Source organism: Poromitra crassiceps (assembly GCF_964638095.1).
Source record: "Poromitra crassiceps genome assembly, chromosome: 4".
Taxonomy (NCBI): Eukaryota; Metazoa; Chordata; class Actinopteri; order Beryciformes; family Melamphaidae; genus Poromitra; species Poromitra crassiceps.
Genome location: NC_139626.1, coordinates 77398011 through 77420090, shown reverse-complemented (window position 1 = coordinate 77420090; position 22080 = coordinate 77398011). Strand labels below are relative to the sequence as shown.

At 42.0% G+C, this 22080-nt stretch overlaps 1 protein-coding gene across 1 annotated transcript in view; it reads left to right on the top strand.

The window, feature by feature from the left end:
• Positions 1-22080, top strand: part of LOC310775954 (ERO1-like protein beta) — a gene marked incomplete at both ends in the record, with an annotated part of 72609 nt that overhangs the window by 5620 nt on the left and 44909 nt on the right. The window contains one exon of the mRNA XM_083636076.1: positions 14802-14921. Coding sequence (XP_083492202.1) covers positions 14802-14921 — 120 coding nt within the window. The remainder of the gene's footprint in view (positions 1-14801; positions 14922-22080) is intronic.

Sequence of the window (22080 nt, the reverse complement as noted above, 5' to 3'; positions counted from 1 at the left end):
GACATTATCTCTTCCCTTCTTCTCGTTGGTGTTTTATGGCAGTTGGTATCCTTAATGTTACATTACCGTCTTCTTCTGGATCGTCCCTCCAATATTTTGTATTTTCTTTCAGGAGATCAATAGTGGCAGAGGAAGTTTGCGCTCTTTCTAACTCAGGCTTTAAATGGTTACCAAAGGTGCGTCAGGCCAGGTAGATAGTCCAAACATTGAGAGAAAAAGGCTCGCACACTTTCCAAAGGATGAGGCATATGGATGCAAAAAAACTTGGCTTTTAATTCACCATAAAGTGCAAAACAAAAGTGAGGTGATACAACAAAAAAGAGAACATTTCGGCCCTCAGACCATCATCAGCCCTGGTATCAGCTGCTTGTAACGAGCTTAAGTAGGTTTGAAGCCACAGGGAGGAGTCTGTCATGGCTGGGGCAGCACATCAATGATTCAATCAGGGCATTGAGCCTACCAGAAACAAGCTGCAAGCAGAGAACCCACACTACACAAATATATACAGCAAATATACACAGCAAATATACCCAGCATTATAATGCATATCATGTACAAACAACTGAAGAGTATTCTATACATATTCCATATACACACATGTGTTTATGGCTGTAGGATCAAGACCTATGGAGAGAGGGAGTAACAGAGAATATTGGAAACATCATGAGAAACATCATAAGAAACATGACAAGGAAAATTCTTCATTGAGACCATCAGGGTGTAGTGTCTTCATAGAGAAAATCCATTTGCACTCAGATTTCAAAAATTTCAGATCCATTTCACCTCCTCTACGTGTTTTACAGATTTGTTCAATCACACAGAATGAGAGTGTTGACACCAGGCCCGTATCTAGCTATGAGGTCACCGAGGTCCGGACCTCGGTAAGAATTTCAGAGAAAAAAAAAGAAAAAAAATCAAAATTTTGGATCTTCTCATTGTTTAAAGCAGCCAGGCTTCGCTTTAACTCTTTGTTTGCTCCAGTGAAATTCGTGCCATTGTCAGACCTTAAACTTGACACAGGTCCTCTTCTGCAAATAAACCTCCGCACAGCATTAATGCAAGAGTCTGTATCAAGGGAGTGTGCCACTTCAAGGTGCACTGCACGACTGGTCAGACAGGTGAAAAGCACTCCATACCTTTTTAGAAGGCTTCTTCCTCTTTTCACCTCCAGGGGGCCAAAATAATCAACTCCCACATCAGTGAAAGGAGCCTTGTCTGGCATAACCCTCTCCTCAGGTAGGTCTGCCATCTTCTGCTCTCCAAGTTTCCCTCTGTAACGTCTGCACACCATGCATTCTGTAATTGTCTTCCTTGCAGCAGAGTTGGCCTTAATTATCCAATGTCTCTGTCGAAGTCTGTTCAGCATGTGGTTTCTACCAACATGTCCAAGCTGTTGATGGATATGACGTAAAATGAGCTGGGAAACATGCAGGTCTTTTGAAAGAATAACAGGATGCTTGGTTTCTGATGGTAAGGCCGATTTATGCAAACGACCACCAACTCTGAGAAAGTTATCCTCCAGTATAGGATCCAACTTGTACAGTGGACTGTCCTTGGATACATTATCTGAGCCGTGTTTTAGTGAGTCAATTTCATTCTTGAACCTGCTGTTCTGAACAAAACGAATGATGGCTTTTTCTGCTTCATCATAAGTTTCTGGAGTCAAACCTTTCTCTCCAAGTGTGGCTTTGAACCTTTGAAGTTTCTGTTCAAGAGAACGTTTAACTCCTGCTTGGTTGTCACTCTCAGCAGCTTTAAGCTCCTTTCTCTTTTGGCTCAGAAGCAAAATAACTATTTTAAGCTTGAGGAACCAGGCAACGGATGTTTTGAGTTTCCTCCATGATGAAAAGTAATTGATGAGATGGCCTGTGGAATCCTCTGAGTGCTTTACAATGGCGTAGACTGCTGATTCTTTTTTGACCTCGGGGTCATCAGCAATCACAGCTGAATCCATGTCAGATATAGGCCACTCCTTTTCTGCCAAATAGAGGAACTCTGGGCCTTTAATCCATTTTCCACATGTGAGAAATTCCTCTGCTTTCAATCAACGGGATGCTTCATCTGCGGGATTGACCTTAGTGCCCACATACTTCCATTGGTCAATGTCTGTGGCTTCTCTAATAACAGAGACTCTGTTGGCAACAAATGTATGGAAGCGTCTAGTTTCATTGCTGATGTACTTGAGGACAGTCGTGCTATCGGTCCAAAACACCGACTTCCCCAGCTGCCACTGCAGCTCCTTTTGAAGCATTCCATCCATTCGGACAGCGAGAACGGCTGCCGTGAGCTCCAAACGAGGAATGGTGATTTGCTTCAGGGGCGCAACTCTGGCCTTTCCCACAAGAAATGAAACATGCACATTATCAGCATTTTCCAGTCTCAAGTAAGACACTGTGCCATAGCCAACTTGACTGGCATCAGAAAAATGATGGATCCGTGCTGCTACAGATGTTCCCAAGTCCTGGAGTTTAATGCAACGCTCCACCTTGAATCCACTCATTTTTTGGAGGTCATTCAGCCAATCAGACCATTGTTTGGAGAAGGAGGGGGAAACCTGCTCATCCCACTTCAAGTTTCTCCTGCAGAGCTCCTGCAACATTAGCTTGGCTGTCATGGTAAACGGGGCCAAAAATCCTAATGGGTCATACAGTGAGCTGACCACAGACAAAATACCTCTCCTGGTTTGTGGCCGTTCCTGTACTGAAGCCCTGAACCGGAACGTATCGGATTCGACACACCATTGCAGTCCAAGCGCTCTTTCCATAGGAAGCTGGTCTGTGTCCAAGTCCAGTTCCTTCATCTCTGTCACTCTGATGTCAACTGGGATAGACATCAACACAGAGTGGCTGTTTGTCACCCATTTTTGGAGACTGAATCCACCTTTGTCACAGAGTGCAGTCAAGCTCTTTACAATCTGAATTGCATCTCCCTCTGTGGCTGTAGACTTCAGGCAGTCATCCACATAGAAGTTATGGTTGACTGTGCTGATGACTTCAGGAGGAAAATCACATGCATTGTCCTCTGCAGTTCTCCTCAAGGCATAATTGGCACAACTTGGGGACGATACAGCTCCAAACAGGTGTACCCTCATTCGATGTTCCACTGGTTCTAGCTCAGTGTTGCCATGAGGCCACCAAAGAAAGCGAAGGAAGTTCACATGTTTATCAGGCACTTGTACTTGATGAAACATGGCATGGATGTCAGCCATGACTGCCACAGGCTCTTTCCTGAATCGAATGAGGACCCCGATAAGAGAGTTGGTGAAATCAGGGCCCTGCAAGAGCTGGTGGTTCAGTGATGTTCCTTTATATGTGGCGCCACAGTCAAACACAACCCTTAGCTTTCCCTTGGTGGGGTGATGTACTCCGTGATGGGGGATGTACCACACTTTTCCATCATCTTGCTTTAACTGATCAGTGGGTAATATTTCAGCATAGCCTTGGACGAACATGTCACTGAGAAATGAGGTGTACTCCTCCTTGTACTTCACATTCCTGTCAAATTTCCTCTTCAGGCCTTGGAGGCGCTGTTCTGCGACAGAACGATTATTTGGCAAAACAGGATCTTCTTCTCTAAAAGGCAAATCAATACAATAATGTCCATTTTTCAGCTCTGTTGTACCTTCCACTGTCTTCATGAATTTAATGTCCTCTCTTGACATTTCCAATTGCTCATCCGATGTTCTTTCATTAAAATCATGATTGTATTGTTTGATGAGCATTTCTTCCAAATGTTCCACAGAAATTCGATTTGTTGTAACAACAGAGCAGCCAGTCTTGACTCTGCCGTCTCCACCACGAAGTGGTCCATTGATTACCCAGCCGACTCTTGTTCTGACTGCGTAAGGTCCTTTACCTTGGCTGTTAATCAGCTCCCAAGGCTCCATCACTTTTGGTGCGTCGGTTCCAATGAGTAAATCAACCTCTGCATCAACATCATGAAGCTTTATGTTGCTCAAATAAGGCCATTTTGCAACATCCTCCTGCTGTGGAATGTTCAACCTTGACACTGGCATAGTCTTTTGAGTTATGGTGTTAGGCAACTCAATAAAATCATTTGTTTCCATGCCAGATACTTCCAAACCAGACAGTATGGTGGTGCTTACAATCTTCTTTTGACCCATTGTTCTCAACAAAATGTTGGCTGGTTTGCCTCTTAGCCCAAGTCTCTTTGCCAAATCAACAGTGCAGAATGTACCTGAACTCCCAGGATCCAGAAAGGCATATGTGTGCACAACTGTATTACTCATCTGGCTTTTCACTTTAACTGCAACAATGGAGAAGACAGCATTGTCCTCGTCACCGGCCCCAATATGACCACATGTCTGAGATTGTCCAGGAAACATCCAGTGGAGGGCTCACCGATTCTTGTGCTGCTTTAAAGGATGTACTTTTATCCTTTTCCTCAATGTGGAGGACTGATGGATGCTTCAGATGACACACACTGCAATCCAAACGACTCCTACAGTCTTTGCTTGTGTGACCAACCTTTAAGCAACCAAAACAAATTCCATTTTCCTTTATGAAATTTATCTTGTCCCGTTGCAGCTTCAACTTGAATTGTGAGCATTTATCCAGTGAGTGAGTGTTTTGTTGACAAAATAAACATTTGATGTTGCTTTGGGCAGAAGACGACTTGATCTTATTATCAGGGTACATTTTATTCCTATCCTTCACTGTGGTGACACTGGTGGCAAATGTGCTTCCACTTCTCCTTTGCTTTGCATGACTGACATTGGAGACTTTACTGTGACTGGTAGCTTGTACATCTTGAATATTACCAAAAAGTGGGTCAGAAGCAATTTTAACTTGTTTCTCAACAAAGGTCACAAGGTCAGTGAACACTGGTCTGGATCCCCTTTGCTCCTGCAGATCACATGCAACATTTCTCCATTTTTCCCTTAGTTTATAAGGAAGTTTCATCACAATGTTTCTGAGGTTAGATGGCATGTCCAACTCCTTCATGTATGATTTGTTGTGTTAAATTGGAGCAGCCTCGAAGAAACAGAGAAAATGATTGCAGTGCTTGAACATCTTCTGCTTTAATGAGGGGCCAGTTGAGAATCTTGTCCATGTAAGCAGAAGCAATTTTGTGCTCATTGCCAAAATGTTCAGCAAGAAGAGATTTAGCTCTTAGGTATCCCTGAGCAGAGGGAAGATGTTGACAACTCTTAACAAGATCTCTTGGCTGCCCCCTAGTGTACTGCTCCAAGAATGTCAAGCAGTCACTCAAGTTGTCAGTTTTTCCTTCCACACAATTTTCAAAGGCTCTTATGAAGGATTGAAACTGAAGGGGGTCACCATCAAACACAGGGATATTTCTCATTGGCAGAGCAGATGCTAGATTTTGCTGAACCAACAATGCAGTGATATCATTCTGATGTTGAATAATATTCACAATATCATTCTGGGTGTCATTGTGTGCCAGGTTCAGATGGGATTGACGGCCTGTTTGTTGAGCATCATGAACCACTTGAGTCATTTGTGCTTGGTGGTTACTCATCACTGGCCTGATGTGAGTTTGTGTTAATGCAGCTTGTTTAGGCCTGACAGTCACAGCCTGGGCCTTAGGGTGAGATCCACTGACAACAGACTTTTGATGTGTGATGTCTCAGACCATCTTCCTGTCTACCAATTTATCCACTCCAACTCTCCTAAGTCTAGTAATCCTAAGAATGAGCCAATTAAATACCGCAAATTCTCTAGTAAGAACATTGATAAATTTAAGTCAGCCATTGGCTCTATCACATGGGATGAGGTTATCATGTCGCAAGAGGTAAATGAAGCATATGAACTTTTTTTAAAGTCCTTTAATTCAGCATTAGATGCTTCATTTCCCTTGGTGAGCTCAAAATCTAGAAATAAGTCCTCTAAGGGGAAGCCGTGGATAACTGATGAATTAAAGAAGCTCTCCCGGAAAAAAAATAAACTTTATAGGAGATCTATTCTTAACCCCTCCCCCATGAACATTGAAACCTATAAGAAGTGTAAAAACCAATTTACAGCCTTAGTAAAAAAAACAAAGAAAATATATTATTCTAATCAATTTACTGAAGCTTCTAACAACATCAAGACAACATGGAACCTCATTAATCACCTACTGAATCGCACTAAATCTCCATTAGCTGCCCCCATAGAGATGAATGGTAAGAAGGGGATTATTTCTAACCCTAATGCCATTGTGAATGGCTTCAACGACTTTTTTGTAAATGTCGGCCCGGAACTAGCGTCTAACATCAAGGACTCTGACATAGACCCCTGCTTCATGATAAAGGGCCAGTATCCTCCACTCCGATATTTTGATCCACCAACATTACAGGAAGTCCGTGATATCATCATGTCTTTGAAAAACACAGCCCATGGTCATGATGGTATTAAACCTGTCCTCATTAGAGAGACCATTGATTACATCATCAAACCTCTCACTCATATCCTATCTCTTTCACTTGAAACTGGAATTGTCCCCCAGGATTTAAAAATCGCAAAAGTCATACCCATCTTTAAAACAGGCGACTCCAAGGAATTCAGTAATTACAGGCCAATCTCAATTCTACCATGCATATCTAAAATCTTGGAAAAGCTCATCTACTCTAGATTATCTAATCACCTAGCAATCAACAACATATTATACAAACATCAATATGGCTTTCGCAAACAATATTCTACCGAACATGCCCTCATACAGCTTGTCAACTATGTTTCATCAGCTCTCGATAACAAGAAATTTGCCCTTGGAGTCTTCCTGGACCTGAGTAAGGCGTTCGATACGGTCAGTCATGACATATTGATTGCCAAACTCAATAGATACGGAGTGGAGGATACTGCCCTGCAATGGTTTAGAAACTATCTTACCAACAGAGAGCAATATGTGCATCTGGCTGGTTTCTCTTCCAAGAAATCACACATTTTGTTTGGTGTTCCGCAGGGATCAATCCTGGGCCCTTTATTATTTTTAATTTATATCAATGATATGGCCATGACATGTTCCAAACTCCTTCCAGTATTATTTGCGGATGATACAAACCTTATAGCTTCTCATGAAGACTTCAACACCTTAATTAGAACTGTCAACGAGGAACTATCTTCTGTTGCGGAATGGTTTCAATCGAATAAATTAACCCTCAATGTCAAGAAATGCAACTTCATGATCTTTTGTAATGTAAATAAATATTACCCTATAGAACTAGCTCAAATTATTATCAATAATGCTGAAATTGCATTAGTTCAGCATACTAAATTTCTAGGGGTTATTATAGATAGCGGGTTGAAGTGGTCTTACCATATTGACCTTGTCTCAAAAAGATCTGCAAAAATGCTTGGCATTTTGAGGAAGGTCTGTCCCTTAATTCACTCCTCAGCTCATTTAACCTTATATTATAGTTTTCTGTTTCCATTTATTAATTACTGCAACATTGTTTGGGCGGCAACCTATCCTACATATCTCAACAAATTATGCATCATACAGAAGAAATATCTAAGGTTTATATCTCATTCTAATAGATACGCTCCCTCGGCACCCCTCTTTAAAAAGTATAATATATTACCCATTGACAAAGTGAATGTTTATCAAACCTGTTTATTTCTACACAAGTTTATATATAGGAAACATGATCTTCCAGTCACCCTTCAATATTTGTTCATTCCCACCACAAATATTCATTCATATCAAACAAGACACAGCAATAACAATCTACTTTTACCACGCACACGGACTTCAAGGCACCAATTCAACATCGCCTTTAGAGGTCCTAAGCTTTGGAGTGAATTAAGCCTACCGCTAAGATCAATGTCCTCTTATTCTGCTTTCAAAAAGCACCTGAAGAAACATCTACTGTCCTCCTGATCCCTGTACTCATCCTTCTCTGACAGATTTTGACAACTTTTCTCGAACAGACTTTGTTCTCCTCTTAGCCTTCTTGCTTTTGCTCCAGATGCAAATGATCTTGTTTTCACTGTTTTGCTGATTTAACATGTAGCTTTTCTTTTTCTGTGTTTTTTTTTTGTTGTTGAATGTTTAGCCTGCATGTCACGAAATTAATATGAGTAGGTGTGGAACTCTGTACAAGCCTGCAAAGGCTTCGTTCCCACCTTGCACAGATTTGTACCTAAATTTGTGCTAAACAAATAAACTAAAACTAAACTAAAAAAAACTATTTTTCCTGGAACAAAATGATCAGCATGAGGATTCAGTCGGCTTGTCTTTTGACCACTTCTCCTCTCAAGATATGAGTTCATTCCGTCAGATCTTTTAGAACCACACTTTGAATTTATTTCAAGGACATGAAGTTTAGCATTGGTTACAGCCAGTTCGGTTTCCAGAGCAAACTGTTCCTTCTCCTTTCTTAGTTCCTCCTCCTTGGCTTCCAATAAATGTTTCTTTTGTAATGCAGCCATGCGCTCCATAAGTGCTGCTTCATCAGCTTCTGCCTTTATCCTTGCAGAAGATGTAGATGACGTTCTGGATATGTAAGATCTGGTGTGATTTCCCATTGAAATATTTGAAGCACTGTCCTCAGGGCTAATCTCATCATCACACACTAATTTACCAGGACGTCCAGTATCATTGTCATTGTCAGGAGATTCAATATCATTGTCCTTTGATGGCACATGTGACAGAAGGTTAATATCAGATCCAATATCAGCATTTGATTGCACATGTGACTGGAGGTTAATGTCAGGAGGTCCAATAGCAGCATTTGATTCAACATGTGGCTGAAGGTTAATGTCAGGAGGTCCAATATCAGCATTTGATTCCACATATGGCCGGCCAACATCAGATAACCACATCTTTACATCTTCAGTAAAATTATGAAACATGGTCATTTTCACATGAAAATATTTATTTTGCCTTTCAATTTCATCCTCCGGTAGATTCTGACTCACGAAACATTCATGCACGTCCTTAGCCTCCTCATAGCAATTAATGAATTTATCCAACTGAGATTGCACAGATTTAACATTGTCAGTGGATTCCATCAAGACACGCAGTTGCTCCATGTTCTTCTTGGCTTGTTTGCAGGCAAAAGACCTCTTTTCTTGACTCATTTTTACATAGAATGCCAAGCCTTTTTCCGTCAACTTAGTACTCCGTTTTGAGAGCACAGACTGACTGTCACTCTTCTCTTTTGATGCATCATCAGGATTTATCTCCTTACTGGCATTTAGTGCAGTGTCAGCCATTTTGTCTCCTTTGTCTCACAACCTTTAAGTCTGATTGACTTTCCACACTCTTTCTTTGCAGCAGAGAAAATACAGGGAAACATCTTATGTTGCACGGGCACAGTCAAGATCCAAGATTTTGTGAATGAAACAATTGATATGCTCCAGGGAGGTATTGTGCAATATGCACATCATGATCCAAAGTCCGACAATTAAAACTCCCAATATTCATCCAGTGAAACAATGACTCAAACACTCCAATAGTGCAGCCGTTTTCTTATACAGCCTCCCGAGTTAATTTGTTCACATACCGATGCTGTAGGATAGATTTTGTATGTAGGTCCGTGGCTCTCCAGATGTGTCTTTTGTCTTGTCCAAAAGTCCTCTTTCTTTCACAGGTGAGTGATCCAAACTTCAAATCCATCAAAGTCCAAAGTCCATCAACAAAATGTCTTTCTTTAAGGGAGGTTTTTTACTTGTGTAGTGGCTATTTGTCCTTTGTTAAACAATAAAAAATAAAGAAAAAACTAAACATGTTCAAAATCAAAGCCACTGGCACCAGGAATGAATCATATCTTACGCAGGGAAAAATAAGTCAATTGTCCAGGCAGGCATAGCGTTTCTGTTGATTTATTCACCATTTTCCAAGCAAACAGACAAACAAAAGATTGCCGCCTCTCTTGCCCTGGTAAAAAACCATAAACCCCTCCCGGTGCCTTGACTGAGTCTACCTGTATGCCCATATAAGTAAGTTCACCTGCATGCACCCCAGCTGCCAGCACCTTCAAAATAAAAGCTCAATAAGTGCTCAAATTAACCAAATAATTATACTAATACTACTCAACCCAATTTAGCAATATTATTCTACAAAACTAAATAACAAAATAACTAAATAAATGTTTATTATTAAATACCACCAAAACAACCAATAGCTCCAACACTAGGGATGCACGATATATCGGCAATCATATCGGTATCGGCCGATGTTAGTCATTTTTTAATATATCGGCATCGGTCCGTTGTTGCAGTGGTAATATCGGTTATCATATTGGCCAAATTCTACACATTGAGAGGAAACAATGCAGTAAATCTGTGATTTATGGGCTTTTCCAAATGTTTTGGAAATAAAGAAATACATAACTTTTTAAAATTCAGTGTTTACATGTGTTTTTCAGTATGTGCAAAATTGTTTCCAAAGGTGTCCAGCGGGAAGGGGGGGGGGGGGGCGATATGATCACCTGTGTGGACTATCGTGGGGATCAACATAAAAGGCAGGTGTGTGCGACCGAATTAATAAACTCGTGAAATAAATTGAGCTAAACTGAAGAAAAGTTGTGCCAAAAGGCTGTTCTTTAGAAAAGTTCACCGGAGAGGAGAGAGGCTGGAGTCCGCTGGACTAACTTGTTTTTCATCTTCAAGTGTCAAATGTTAAAAATTATCATTTACTGTGGAAGTTGAGTAAACTAAACTACCGGTAAGTTATTTAAAGTTGGGCGGGAATGTCTTTAGAGTGCAATAGGAGCCTGTTGTTCTTCATCTAGATTTGGGAGAGCCAATTATTTTGAAGCCAGATTTGGGAGAGACAATAGGAGCTCCTGCCCGCTCAGTCAAATCTCTAAAGTCAAGAAGCTAAGGGTGAGGTCGGGTGAGGTGAGGTCAGCTAGTGTTTTTCTAGCTGTTTGACTGAGGGTGTTTTCACACCTGTGTTTTCAGTCCGCTTAAATGGGACTCTGGTTGGTTTCCCCCTGGGTGCGTTTGGTTTGGGCAGGTGTGAACACCGTAATCACACTCTGGTGCGGACCAAAAGAAAACAGGTTAGTTTGTGTTGAGAACGTGATCCGACCAAACGAACAGGTGTACTCAATTTACTGTGTAAATTTGAGCTAAACAGCTCCTGTGGCCAGGTGTGCTGTGCTTTGCTATAGTATTTTGAAGAGGTTTCTTCGCCGTGCATTGGGCATTCTGCTGGTACAGTTTGGCCTGGTGGTATATGGAGTACCACAGGGATGACGTATTGTTGTAGGCTTAGCCAGAAGTTCCTGCGCAGCTGGTTCATAGGGGGAAAAGGCAATGGGATTTCTGTGTGAGAATTTAGGTTAAATGCATGAAATAATATCTGTGGTTAACAAAAGTTTATGAAACAGCGACATTTTTATGACTTGTGAAGTGTGAATGCGTTTGTTTTTTAAACACAATTTTGGGAAAACGCTTCAACAGTCATAAATGTGGTCCTCATTTGTGACGATTACACAAACACTGATTTCACACTCCCATAAGCTTGTGTTAACCACATACCTTATTCTAAGCATGCTATAACCATAAACCTATTTAAACCATACGCTTGTTAACCACATACCTTATTCTAAGCATGCTATAACCATAAACCTATTTAAACCATACGCTTGTTAACCACATACCTTATTCTAAGCATGCTATAACCATAAACCTATTTAAACTATAAGCTTGTGTTAACCACATACCTTATTCTAAGCATGCTATAACCATAAACCTATTTAAACTATAAGCTTGTGTTAACCACATACCTTATTCTAAGCATGCTATAACCATAAACCTATTTAAACCATAAGCTTGTGTTAACCACATACCTTATTCTAAGCATGCTATAACCATAAACCTATTTAAACCATAAGCTTGTGTTAACCACATACCTTATTCTAAGCATGCTATAACCATAAACCTATTTAAACCATATCCTTGTGTTAACCATATACCTTATTCTAAGCATGCTATAACCATAAACCTATTTAAACTATAAGCTTGTGTTAAACACATACCTTACTCTAAGCATGCTATAACCATACACCTATTTAAACCATACGCTTGTTAACCACATACCTTATTCTAAGCATGCTATAACCATAAACCTATTTTAACCATAAGCTTGTGTTAACCACATACCTTATTCTAAGCATGCTATAACCATAAACATATTTAAACTATAAGCTTGTGTTCACCACATACTTTATTCTAAGCATGCTATAACCATAAACCTATTTAAACCATAAGCTTGTGTTAACCACATACCTTATTCTAAGCATGCTATAACCATAAACCTATTTAAACCATAAGCTTGTGTTAACCACATACCTTATTCTAAGCATGCTATAACCATAAACCTATTTAAACATAAGCTTGTGTTAACCACATACCTTATTCTAAGCATGCTATAACCATAAACGTATTTAAACTATAAGCTTGTGTTCACCACATACCTTATTCTAAGCATGCTATAACCATAAACCTATTTAAACCATAAGCTTGTGTTAACCACATACCTTATTCTAAGCATGCTATAACATACACATATTTAAACCATAAGCTTGTGTTAAACACATACCTTATTCTAAGCATGCTATAACCATAAACCTATTTAAACTATAAGCTTGTGTTAACCATACCTTATTCTAAGCATGCTATAACCATAAACCTATTTAAACTATGAGCTTGTGTTAACCACATACCTTATTCTAAGCATGCTATAACCATAAACCATATGCTTGTGTTAAACACATGCCTTATTCTAAGCATGCTATAACCATAAACCTATTTAAACCATAAGCTTGTGTTAACCACATACCTTATTCTAAGCATGCTATAACCATAAACCTATTTAAACCCCAAGCTTGTGTTAACCACATACGTTATTCTAAGCATGCTATAACCATAAACCTATTTAAACCATATGCTTGTGTTAACCACATACCTTATTCTAAGCATGCTATAACCATAAACCAATTTAAAAAACCCATTCATAAGCTTGTGTTAACCACATACCTTATTCTAAGCATGCTATAACCATAAACCTATTTAAACCATAAGCTTGTATTAACCACATACCTTATTCTAAGCATGCTATAACCATAAACCTATTTAAACCATAAGCTTGTGTTAACCACATACGTTATTCTAAGCATGCTATAACCATAAACCTATTTAACTCATTCACCGCCAAAGACGTCTTTGACGTGTTATCAGAAATAGCCCTCCCCGCCAATGACGTGTTTGACGTGTTTTTGTTTTAATGAGTGCAGCGCTTAGTTCAAACACTTACCCAGCCTGTGACACAGACACAGGTCCCTAACCTCAAAGTCAAGCCGACAGCACGTTATCAAACACATACCGCAGCTGGTGTTTGAAACGAGAAAGAAGGAGGAAAGGAGGAAAAACAGAGAAACGCGCTTCCTTGTAGAGAGGAAAAAACGCCATTGAAACGCCCTCGGCGCGCTGCACTGCTGCCTTGCTGCAGGGCGAACCTGGATTGCCTAGTCAAACCCGTGACGAACATGATCAATCCGGTTCCAGCAGCGCCTGGTCCCAAAGCCAAGCCGGACCCGTTCCTGTGTGTGCCGCAGCATTCGTCCCAGCCCGAACGAGAGGAGGAAATCGAGCAGAGGCAGAGGAGGTTGATCCTCTGCGCTGATCTCAAACCAGTTAGGTGTTCCCCTCCTATGCTAATTTGCGGGGGGAGGAGGTGCGATAGAGCAGCAGCTGTGGACAGAACTCTCTCTCTCTCTGTGTGTGTGTGTGTGTGTGTGTGTGTGTGTGTGTGTGCGTGTGCGTGTGCGTGTCTGTGTCTGTGTCTGTGTGTGTCTGTCTGTCTGTCTGTCTGTCTGTGTGTCTGTCTGTCTGTCTGTCTGCACACTCACTCACACTAAGCAAACTGTATTGTTGAATGTAAAAAAAGCACTTCATATATATATATATATATATATTTTTTTTGTCATTTGTGTCATAATGAATAATATTTACATGTCTGATGTCAATACAGTTCAAAATAAAAGAATTGAGAGCGCCTGAGATTGTGTGCTGTACATAAATGCCATTTTCTGCAATTTCTTTTCTCAGAGAGACCTTTTTGGTGAAAACAGGGTGTATATAAATGGCTATAAGTAGAGTACAGAACATGCTAAAAGCTCACTTTCTTTTTCCTGGTGAACCCAGAGACGTACATCTTCATTTTGAGGTATTGCAAATCACTCTGGTGCTAATAGATAATTTACTGTGGGTCTTGAAAGATGACCAACAATTATGAAAATCTTTGGCCTGTGCTAAATATTGGCAGTCCTAAACTGGCGGTGAATGAGTTAAACCATATGCTTGTGTTAACCACATACCTTATTCTAAGCATGCTATAACCATAAACCCATTTAAAAAACCCATTCATAAGCTTGTGTTAACCACATACCTTATTTTAAGCATGCTATAACATAAACATATTTAAACCATAAGCTTGTGTTAGACACATACCTTATTCTAAGCATGCTATAACCATAAACCTATTTAAAAAAATCATTTGCTTGCCTCCTACACGAGCCGTAAGTGTTAGCAGCCATGCTTTCCACACTCCTGTACCTGCGGTACACTATAGGCCCTTTTCACAGGGGCCATTTTGTGTTGAAAAGGCAGGGTAAACACAGGTGCAAGCAAAACACTAATGAGGGTTTCCAACTTCCAATGATGGAACTTGGAATGATTAATTATAATAAGGAAACTCAGCGGCCATCGTTGAGATGATTTTGCAGATATCGTGATATACTGTATACATATATTAATAAAAGTCCTTATGATCAAGGTGATATTGATTCCAAGCCCTGCCTGTCCTCTGTGCTGTGCTCCCTCTAGTTGACGGGAGTCCTGGATGACTGTTTCTGTGACATCGAGAGCATCGACCTCTTCAACAACTTCAAGATCTACCCGCTCATCAAGAGGCTGACGGAGAGAGACTACTTCAGATACTACAGGGTGAGAGAGCCAACTGCTGACCCACAGCTGTAGGTTCAGATACTACAGGGTGAGAGCCAACTGCTGACCCACAGCTGTAGGTTCAGATACTACAGGGTGAGAGCCAACTGCTGACCCACAGCTGTAGGTTCAGATACTACAGGGTGAGAGAGCCAACTGCTGACCCACAGCTGTAGGTTCAGATACTACAGGGTGAGAGCCAACTGCTGACCCACAGCTGTAGGTTCAGATACTACAGGGTGAGAACCAACTGCTGACCCACAGCTGTAGGTTCAGATACTACAGGGTGAGAGCCAACTGCTGACCCACAGCTGTAGGTTCAGATACTACAGGGTGAGAGCCAACTGCTGACCCACAGCTGTAGGTTCAGATACTACAGGGTGAGAGCCAACTGCTGACCCACAGCTGTAGGTTCAGATACTACAGGGTGAGAGAGCCAACTGCTGACCCACAGCTGTAGGTTCAGATACTACAGGGTGAGAGCCAACTGCTGACCCACAGCTGTAGGTTCAGATACTACAGGATGAGAGCCAACTGCTGACCCACAGCTGTAGGTTCAGATACTACAGGGTGAGAGCCAACTGCTGACCCACAGCTGTAGGTTCAGATACTACAGGGTGAGAGCCAACTGCTGACCCACAGCTGTAGGTTCAGATACTACAGGGTGAAAGCCAACTGCTGACCCACAGCTGTAGGTTCAGATACTACAGGGTGAGAGCCAACTGCTGACCCACAGCTGTAGGTTCAGATACTACAGGGTGAGAGCCAACTGCTGACCCACAGCTGTAGGTTCAGATACTACAGGGTGAGAGCCAACTGCTGACCTACAGCTGTAGGTTCAGATACTACAGGGTGAGAGCCAACTGCTGACCCACAGCTGTAGGTTCAGATACTACAGGGTGAGAGCGACCTGCTGACCCACAGCTGTAGGTTCAGATACTACAGGGTGAGAGCCAACTGCTGACCCACAGCTGTAGGTTCAGATACTACAGGGTGAGAGCGACCTGCTGACCCACAGCTGTAGGTTCAGATACTACAGGGTGAGAGCGAGCTGCTGACCCACAGCTGTAGGTTCAGATACTACAGGGTGAGAGCCAACTGCTGACCCACAGCTGTAGGTTCAGATACTACAGGGTGAGAGCCAACTGCTGACCTACAGCTGTAGGTTCAGATACTACAGGGTGAGAGCCAACTGCTGACCCACAGCTGTAGGTTCAGATACTACAGGGTGAGAGCCAACTGCTGACCCACAGCTGTAGGTTCAGATACTACAGGGTGAGAGAGCCAACTGCTGACCCACAGCTGGAGGTTCAGATACTACAGGGTGAGAGCCAACTGCTGACCCACAGCTGTAGGTTCAGATACTACAGGGTGAGAGCCAACTGCTGACCCACAGCTGTAGGTTCAGATACTACAGGGTGAGAGCCAACTGCTGACCCACAGCTGTAGGTTCAGATACTACAGGGTGAGAGCCAACTGCTGACCTACAGCTGTAGGTTCAGATACTACAGGGTGAGAGCCAACTGCTGACCCACAGCTGTAGGTTCAGATACTACAGGGTGAGAGCGACCTGCTGACCCACAGCTGTAGGTTCAGATACTACAGGGTGAGAGCCAACTGCTGACCCACAGCTGTAGGTTCAGATACTACAGGGTGAGAGCGACCTGCTGACCCACAGCTGTAGGTTCAGATACTACAGGGTGAGAGCGAGCTGCTGACCCACAGCTGTAGGTTCAGATACTACAGGGTGAGAGCCAACTGCTGACCCACAGCTGTAGGTTCAGATACTACAGGGTGAGAGCCAACTGCTGACCTACATCTGTAGTAGGGATGCACGATATATCGGCAATCATATCGGTATCGGCCAGTATCGGCCGATTTTTTAACATATCGGTCATATCGGTATCGGTCAGATGTTGCAATGTTAATATCGGTTATCATTATCAGCCAAATTCTTCACATTGATATGAAATAATGCAGTAAATCTATGATTTATGGGCTTTTCCAAAGGCTTTGCAAATAAAGAAATGCATAACCTTTTCAAATTCAGTGTTAACATGTGTTTTTCAGTATGTACAAAATGTGATGATCATAAAAATTTGGTTTTATACAGATCATATTGACATCGGTAAATATCGGTTATCGGCCATAACAGCAATGTTAATATCGGTTATCGGCATCGGCCAAAATTTTCATATCGGTGCATCCCTAATCTGTAGGTTCAGATACTACAGGGTGAGAGCCAACTGCTGACCCACAGCTGTAGGTTCAGATACTACAGGGTGAGAGAGCCAACTGCTGACCCACAGCTGGAGGTTCAGATACTACAGGGTGAGAGCCAACTGCTGACCCACAGCTGTAGGTTCAGATACTACAGGGTGAGAGCCAACTGCTGACCCACAGCTGTAGGTTCAGATACTACAGGGTGAGAGAGCCAACTGCTGACCCACAGCTGGAGGAGAGATGTTTTTAACTTGACAACATATATACATTCTAAATTGACCCTAGCTTACTTCCTGTTGCAGTGTTTGCGAATACAACAGCTGACAGGAAGTAAGCTAGGTTTCAAATTAAGACATAAGCCCCAATAGAGAGGTCCAGGGATGATGTATTTTTGTAGTCAGAACGCGGAAGTCCCGGACTTCCTGGTTCTTCACTGTTTCTGTCTATGGGATCTTTGAATGGGTTTTTGCCGCGATGCTTCAAATACGGTCTCTGGGCAACGCAAGATTAATCAAACGCGAACCAGAGTTCAGTCGGATAATCTTCACACATGAGGACCACTTTCATGAGATTTGTAGCGTAAATGCAAGCCCTAGAAGTAAAAAGCTCGAGCTAAGCTAATCCAGAACTACACACTGTCGCATAGGCTTCCACGTCACGTCAGCACTCAACCTGGACTGTTGTTGATGTGTGCACTGATTACCCCGGGCTGAACGGGATGAACCAGGTGAGGGAAAGAGAATTTCCGTGTTTGTCCTTTGAAGTGATGACGTTATTGACGTATATATCCCCATCGACTCAAGTGTGTAGTCTCATTTAGCCGTTTGCTAGCTAGCCGCCCTTTTAACGGCACGTAAAAGCTTCAAAACTCATAACAGTGGTCCTCGTGTGTGAAGATGATATTACTAAACACTGGTTCGCGTTTGATTAAGCCAGCGTTGCCCAGAGAGATTATTAGAAGCATCGCGCCAAAAACCCATTCAAAACTCCCATAGGCGAAAACAGTGAAGAACCAGGACTGTTAGCATCGATGATTTCCGGACTCGTTCCTGCGGCTCTCTATTGAGGCCATGGTTTACAGTGATTAAACATTGAACACACCCTATATGCCAATCCTACGCTGAAGCAGCGCTTTGCCTCGCCACGCCACGCTGAAGCCACGCTGCACGCGTGCTGCGGCCATAGTTTCAGCTTCTGGTCTATTTTTCAAGCGTGCAGCAGTGCGCTGGACACGAGCAGCCAGGCATGAAGTCAATGCAAGTTGTGAGCGGGGGCAGGGCAGCGCTGGGCAAAACAGAGCGAGACGTGGAGCAAAACAGTGATTCTGGTGTGAAAGGCAAGGCTCCTGCTGGGAAGCAGCGCTGCTTCACGGAACGCATCCTCGCGTAGCCGCAACCCTTCTGGAGCACACAGGCGCCCGGTGACTCAAAGTACTGCACAGACTTTGTACTTTCAACTATTTTCTTTTGCAGTCTCATGTAGGAGGAGTTAGCTAGCAGCTAGCGGCTGTACTTCGGGTCAAAATAAAATAGTTCCTCCATGAAACTGCTCATAACAAGGTCTGGGGATTATCTTGAGTAACGGGGTCATGATTTCTGGAAAGAGACATTGCTGTTGAGTTTATCAAATGTATTTATTTGGCACTTTGAGCAGCACAAGACGGGTGCCATCATGTATTGGAGAGAAGGCAGAATCCCTGCGGCCGATATATCCAAAACTCAGGCAACTAACACAAAACGATATAGATGGATAAATAGCACTGCAGGTGAGAGGGAATATATGTATTTTGGATTTTAGGGTGAGCTGTTCCTTTAAGACGTATTTTGACTTTGTGTTTTGTGCTGTCAAATATTTTTCGTAAGAATAAGTGTCACTCTTTTCAACGTTGGAGATCTTTGGTATTCAAGATTCAAGATTTTTATTGTCACTCCGTGGTACAAGTATCACGTGTGAAATTCTTGTGCTGTGGACTCCGTTTACAACATAGTACAAATTAGGGATGTTCATTTTGAAAATTTTCCAAAATCGATAATCGGTGAATATTAACGATCAATTATCGATCATCGATTTTATTAATACTTAGAAAATTTTCAATATTTTCAATATTTTTTTTTTTTTTTTTTTTACAAAATGAATGCCTATGGCAGAAAATACGAAAGACAACGTGTTCTCCTCAATGAACTCTTTATTTCAATGTGTCTCCTCTCCAACACTGCTGTCCCCGGCGCATGCCGGTGTGAATTTCCCATGTTTAAAACAGTTTTGTTGGCACAAAGGCCCGTGCCCAGCCAGAAAACTAGAGACTATATGAAGCTTCACCTCACGTTAGTCGGCTGTGCAATGGAGTGGGGCGAGGAGGAACGAATTCCACCCAAACCTAGTCAAAAAAAAAAAAAAAAAAAAAAAAAAAAAACTTTTTTTTTTTTTTTTTTTTTATAATTAAAAAATCGATCCAAATGCCACAGGATCGATTCCAATCCTTAACGATCGATTATCGATTTTCGATAATTGATGAACATCCCTAGTACAAATATAACAGGGCATATGAGTGCAAAAACAACAAGAGACACAACAATCAATAAGGCAGTAGAGTGATAAGACAAGTCAGAGACATTGGCATATTCACTGCACATAGGTGCACATGTCATGTGCATACTTTAGACGTGCTTAAACATTTTAAATTTGACGTATTTGACGTACAGGTGCAAATAGCATATACCTAATTAAACATACAATTAAACATTAGGCATACGTAATGGTAGCAGCTACAGTACGGTATGATGCGTTAATAGCAGGTATCTCCACATGTTATCATGTGACTTGATAGTTATGATGGCAGCTGAGGATTTGAGTTGCTGCAGGTGTAACTAAGTAAACCCTCTGCTTCAGGAGGCGACACTCCCAAATATTCAGATCCATGCTGATCTCAAAGTCAAAGCATCTCGAGGCAAATCCTGGGATTGGCACGTTGTTTCTTTCCCCATGCTGTTGTTTTTGTCACCAGGCTTGCTGCGTGTAACTGACCTCTTAAACGTCTGTACCTGGAGCATTTGAACTACCGGTAAGCGTTTATCTGATGTTTCCATACAGTTTCTTTCACAAGGCTATTGCAACACAGGAAGAATGACTGATGTGTCATGATGGTGAAAGTGTAAAGTCTAATTGAAGTACTGAATGATTGTACACATATAAGCTTCAGCTGTAGTGTTGATCCTGTCAACAGCTGTAATGTTAACCTGTGACTGGACCGTCCTTTTCTTTCCAACACTGACATTTGCATTCTCACTACTAAGCTATCTATCTGCCTCTGCACCCATAACATGTTACTCATTTGCATCTCAATTTAAAATGAAATTGTGCTCGAGAGGCTCAAGAACATAAAGTTGTATCCGCTCTGCTGTGTTAAAGGAGAATTCCGTTTTTTTTTTAACCTGGAGCCCTCTCCTCACATTAATTATTATCTGACGACTCACCCAGTGTTCTCCGCAGCGTTTTTGTCCGTCTTAGGTGTTGTTGTGATCGAAATAGTGTGCAAGCCAGTCCTAGAATGTAGCTCTGTGGGGGCCACGTGGCAGCGTGGTTTTCCTCCATCTAAATAGACAGTTTTATTCCCGTTTTCGACCCATATCGTCATAATCTCATCCCTAAAGAACCATCAGACTGCTATTGTCCCCCGGGCCCTTTACAGCGGTAGTTACAGGCAGCCCATTTCCTCCTGTCGGATCAGTGAGACCAACTCTCGTTGTTTAAAACATTTAAAATGATACCGGTGCTTAATACATTCACTGCCAGCCATTTTTTTTTTACTGTAGGTAGCTTCTGCCAGAGGGTTTTTTTGAGGATTCTGGCTCATCTTTCAAGACCCGAGGATTCTTTTCTGCTAAGATTTTGTGAACACAAAATATCTCAAAAGAACTAATAGAATGTGTGCTTTCTCTGTCTAAAAGAGTTATTTTGTAGAGTTAGTAGTTATGTAGGCATTAGCACTTGAATGGTTTCAGCGTCTGAAAATTTAAGCTGAGATAAATAGCTTTTTGTGAAATTCGATAGAACAGTCACTTTAACCATTCATTTTTGGCATCAGTAAGACGTCAGACATCTAAACAATAGTTTTGAACAGTAATTTCCTCCATAACAGCAGGAAACCCCCCTCTACTTCAAACTCCTCCCTCCGTGTGTGTTCTTCTTGGCTGCAGCGGGCGTGTCACAAGCTTGTTTCTGCTGCTGCTGCTGCTGCTGCTGCTCCTGTCTGCTGGCGGCCGCTGGGCGAGGATGGGCTCGCTCGTTTCGAAACGGGGTTTCTTTTGCGATTCTGGTCTTATTTATGCTGCGTGTTTCAAAGTGTGTTGCACCCATAATCTATTATGCAAATTTGCAATCCCCCACCGCCAGCAATCAGCGCGAAAGCGAAAGCGTTTTCGCCAATCCATTTTACAGTATGAGAATGGTTTCATCGCGCGTTCCCCTGCAGTTTTGGCTCGGCTTTTTCTAGTCTGGTCTGGAGAGCACTGTCGCCACTTAGTGGGTCGGTGGAATGGGTTGTACACGTTCGGTGGCTTCAATATTTATATAAGAGATGTAAAAGGGTTAGATCAACGTCCCACCGTCAATTTTTTTTTTTTTTTTTTTTACGTATCAACACGTCATTGGCAGTCAACCGTTGGATTTTTTTTGACGTATCAACACGTCATTGGCAGTGAACGTGTTAAAACGTTTAAAAACTTTTAAAACGATACCGGTGCTTAAATTTTTTTAAACGATACCGGTGCTGAAACGATACTTTTAAACAGTACCTGAACCCATACTTTTATGTATGGGATTTCAAGAGGGTTTCATGTGGCACGCTCCAAACGATAATGTTAGTGAAGGTGTGTGCGCCGCTGGTTTCAGAGCAACGGAGGGCAATATTTCACTCAGCAGCTCAGGCATGGCACGT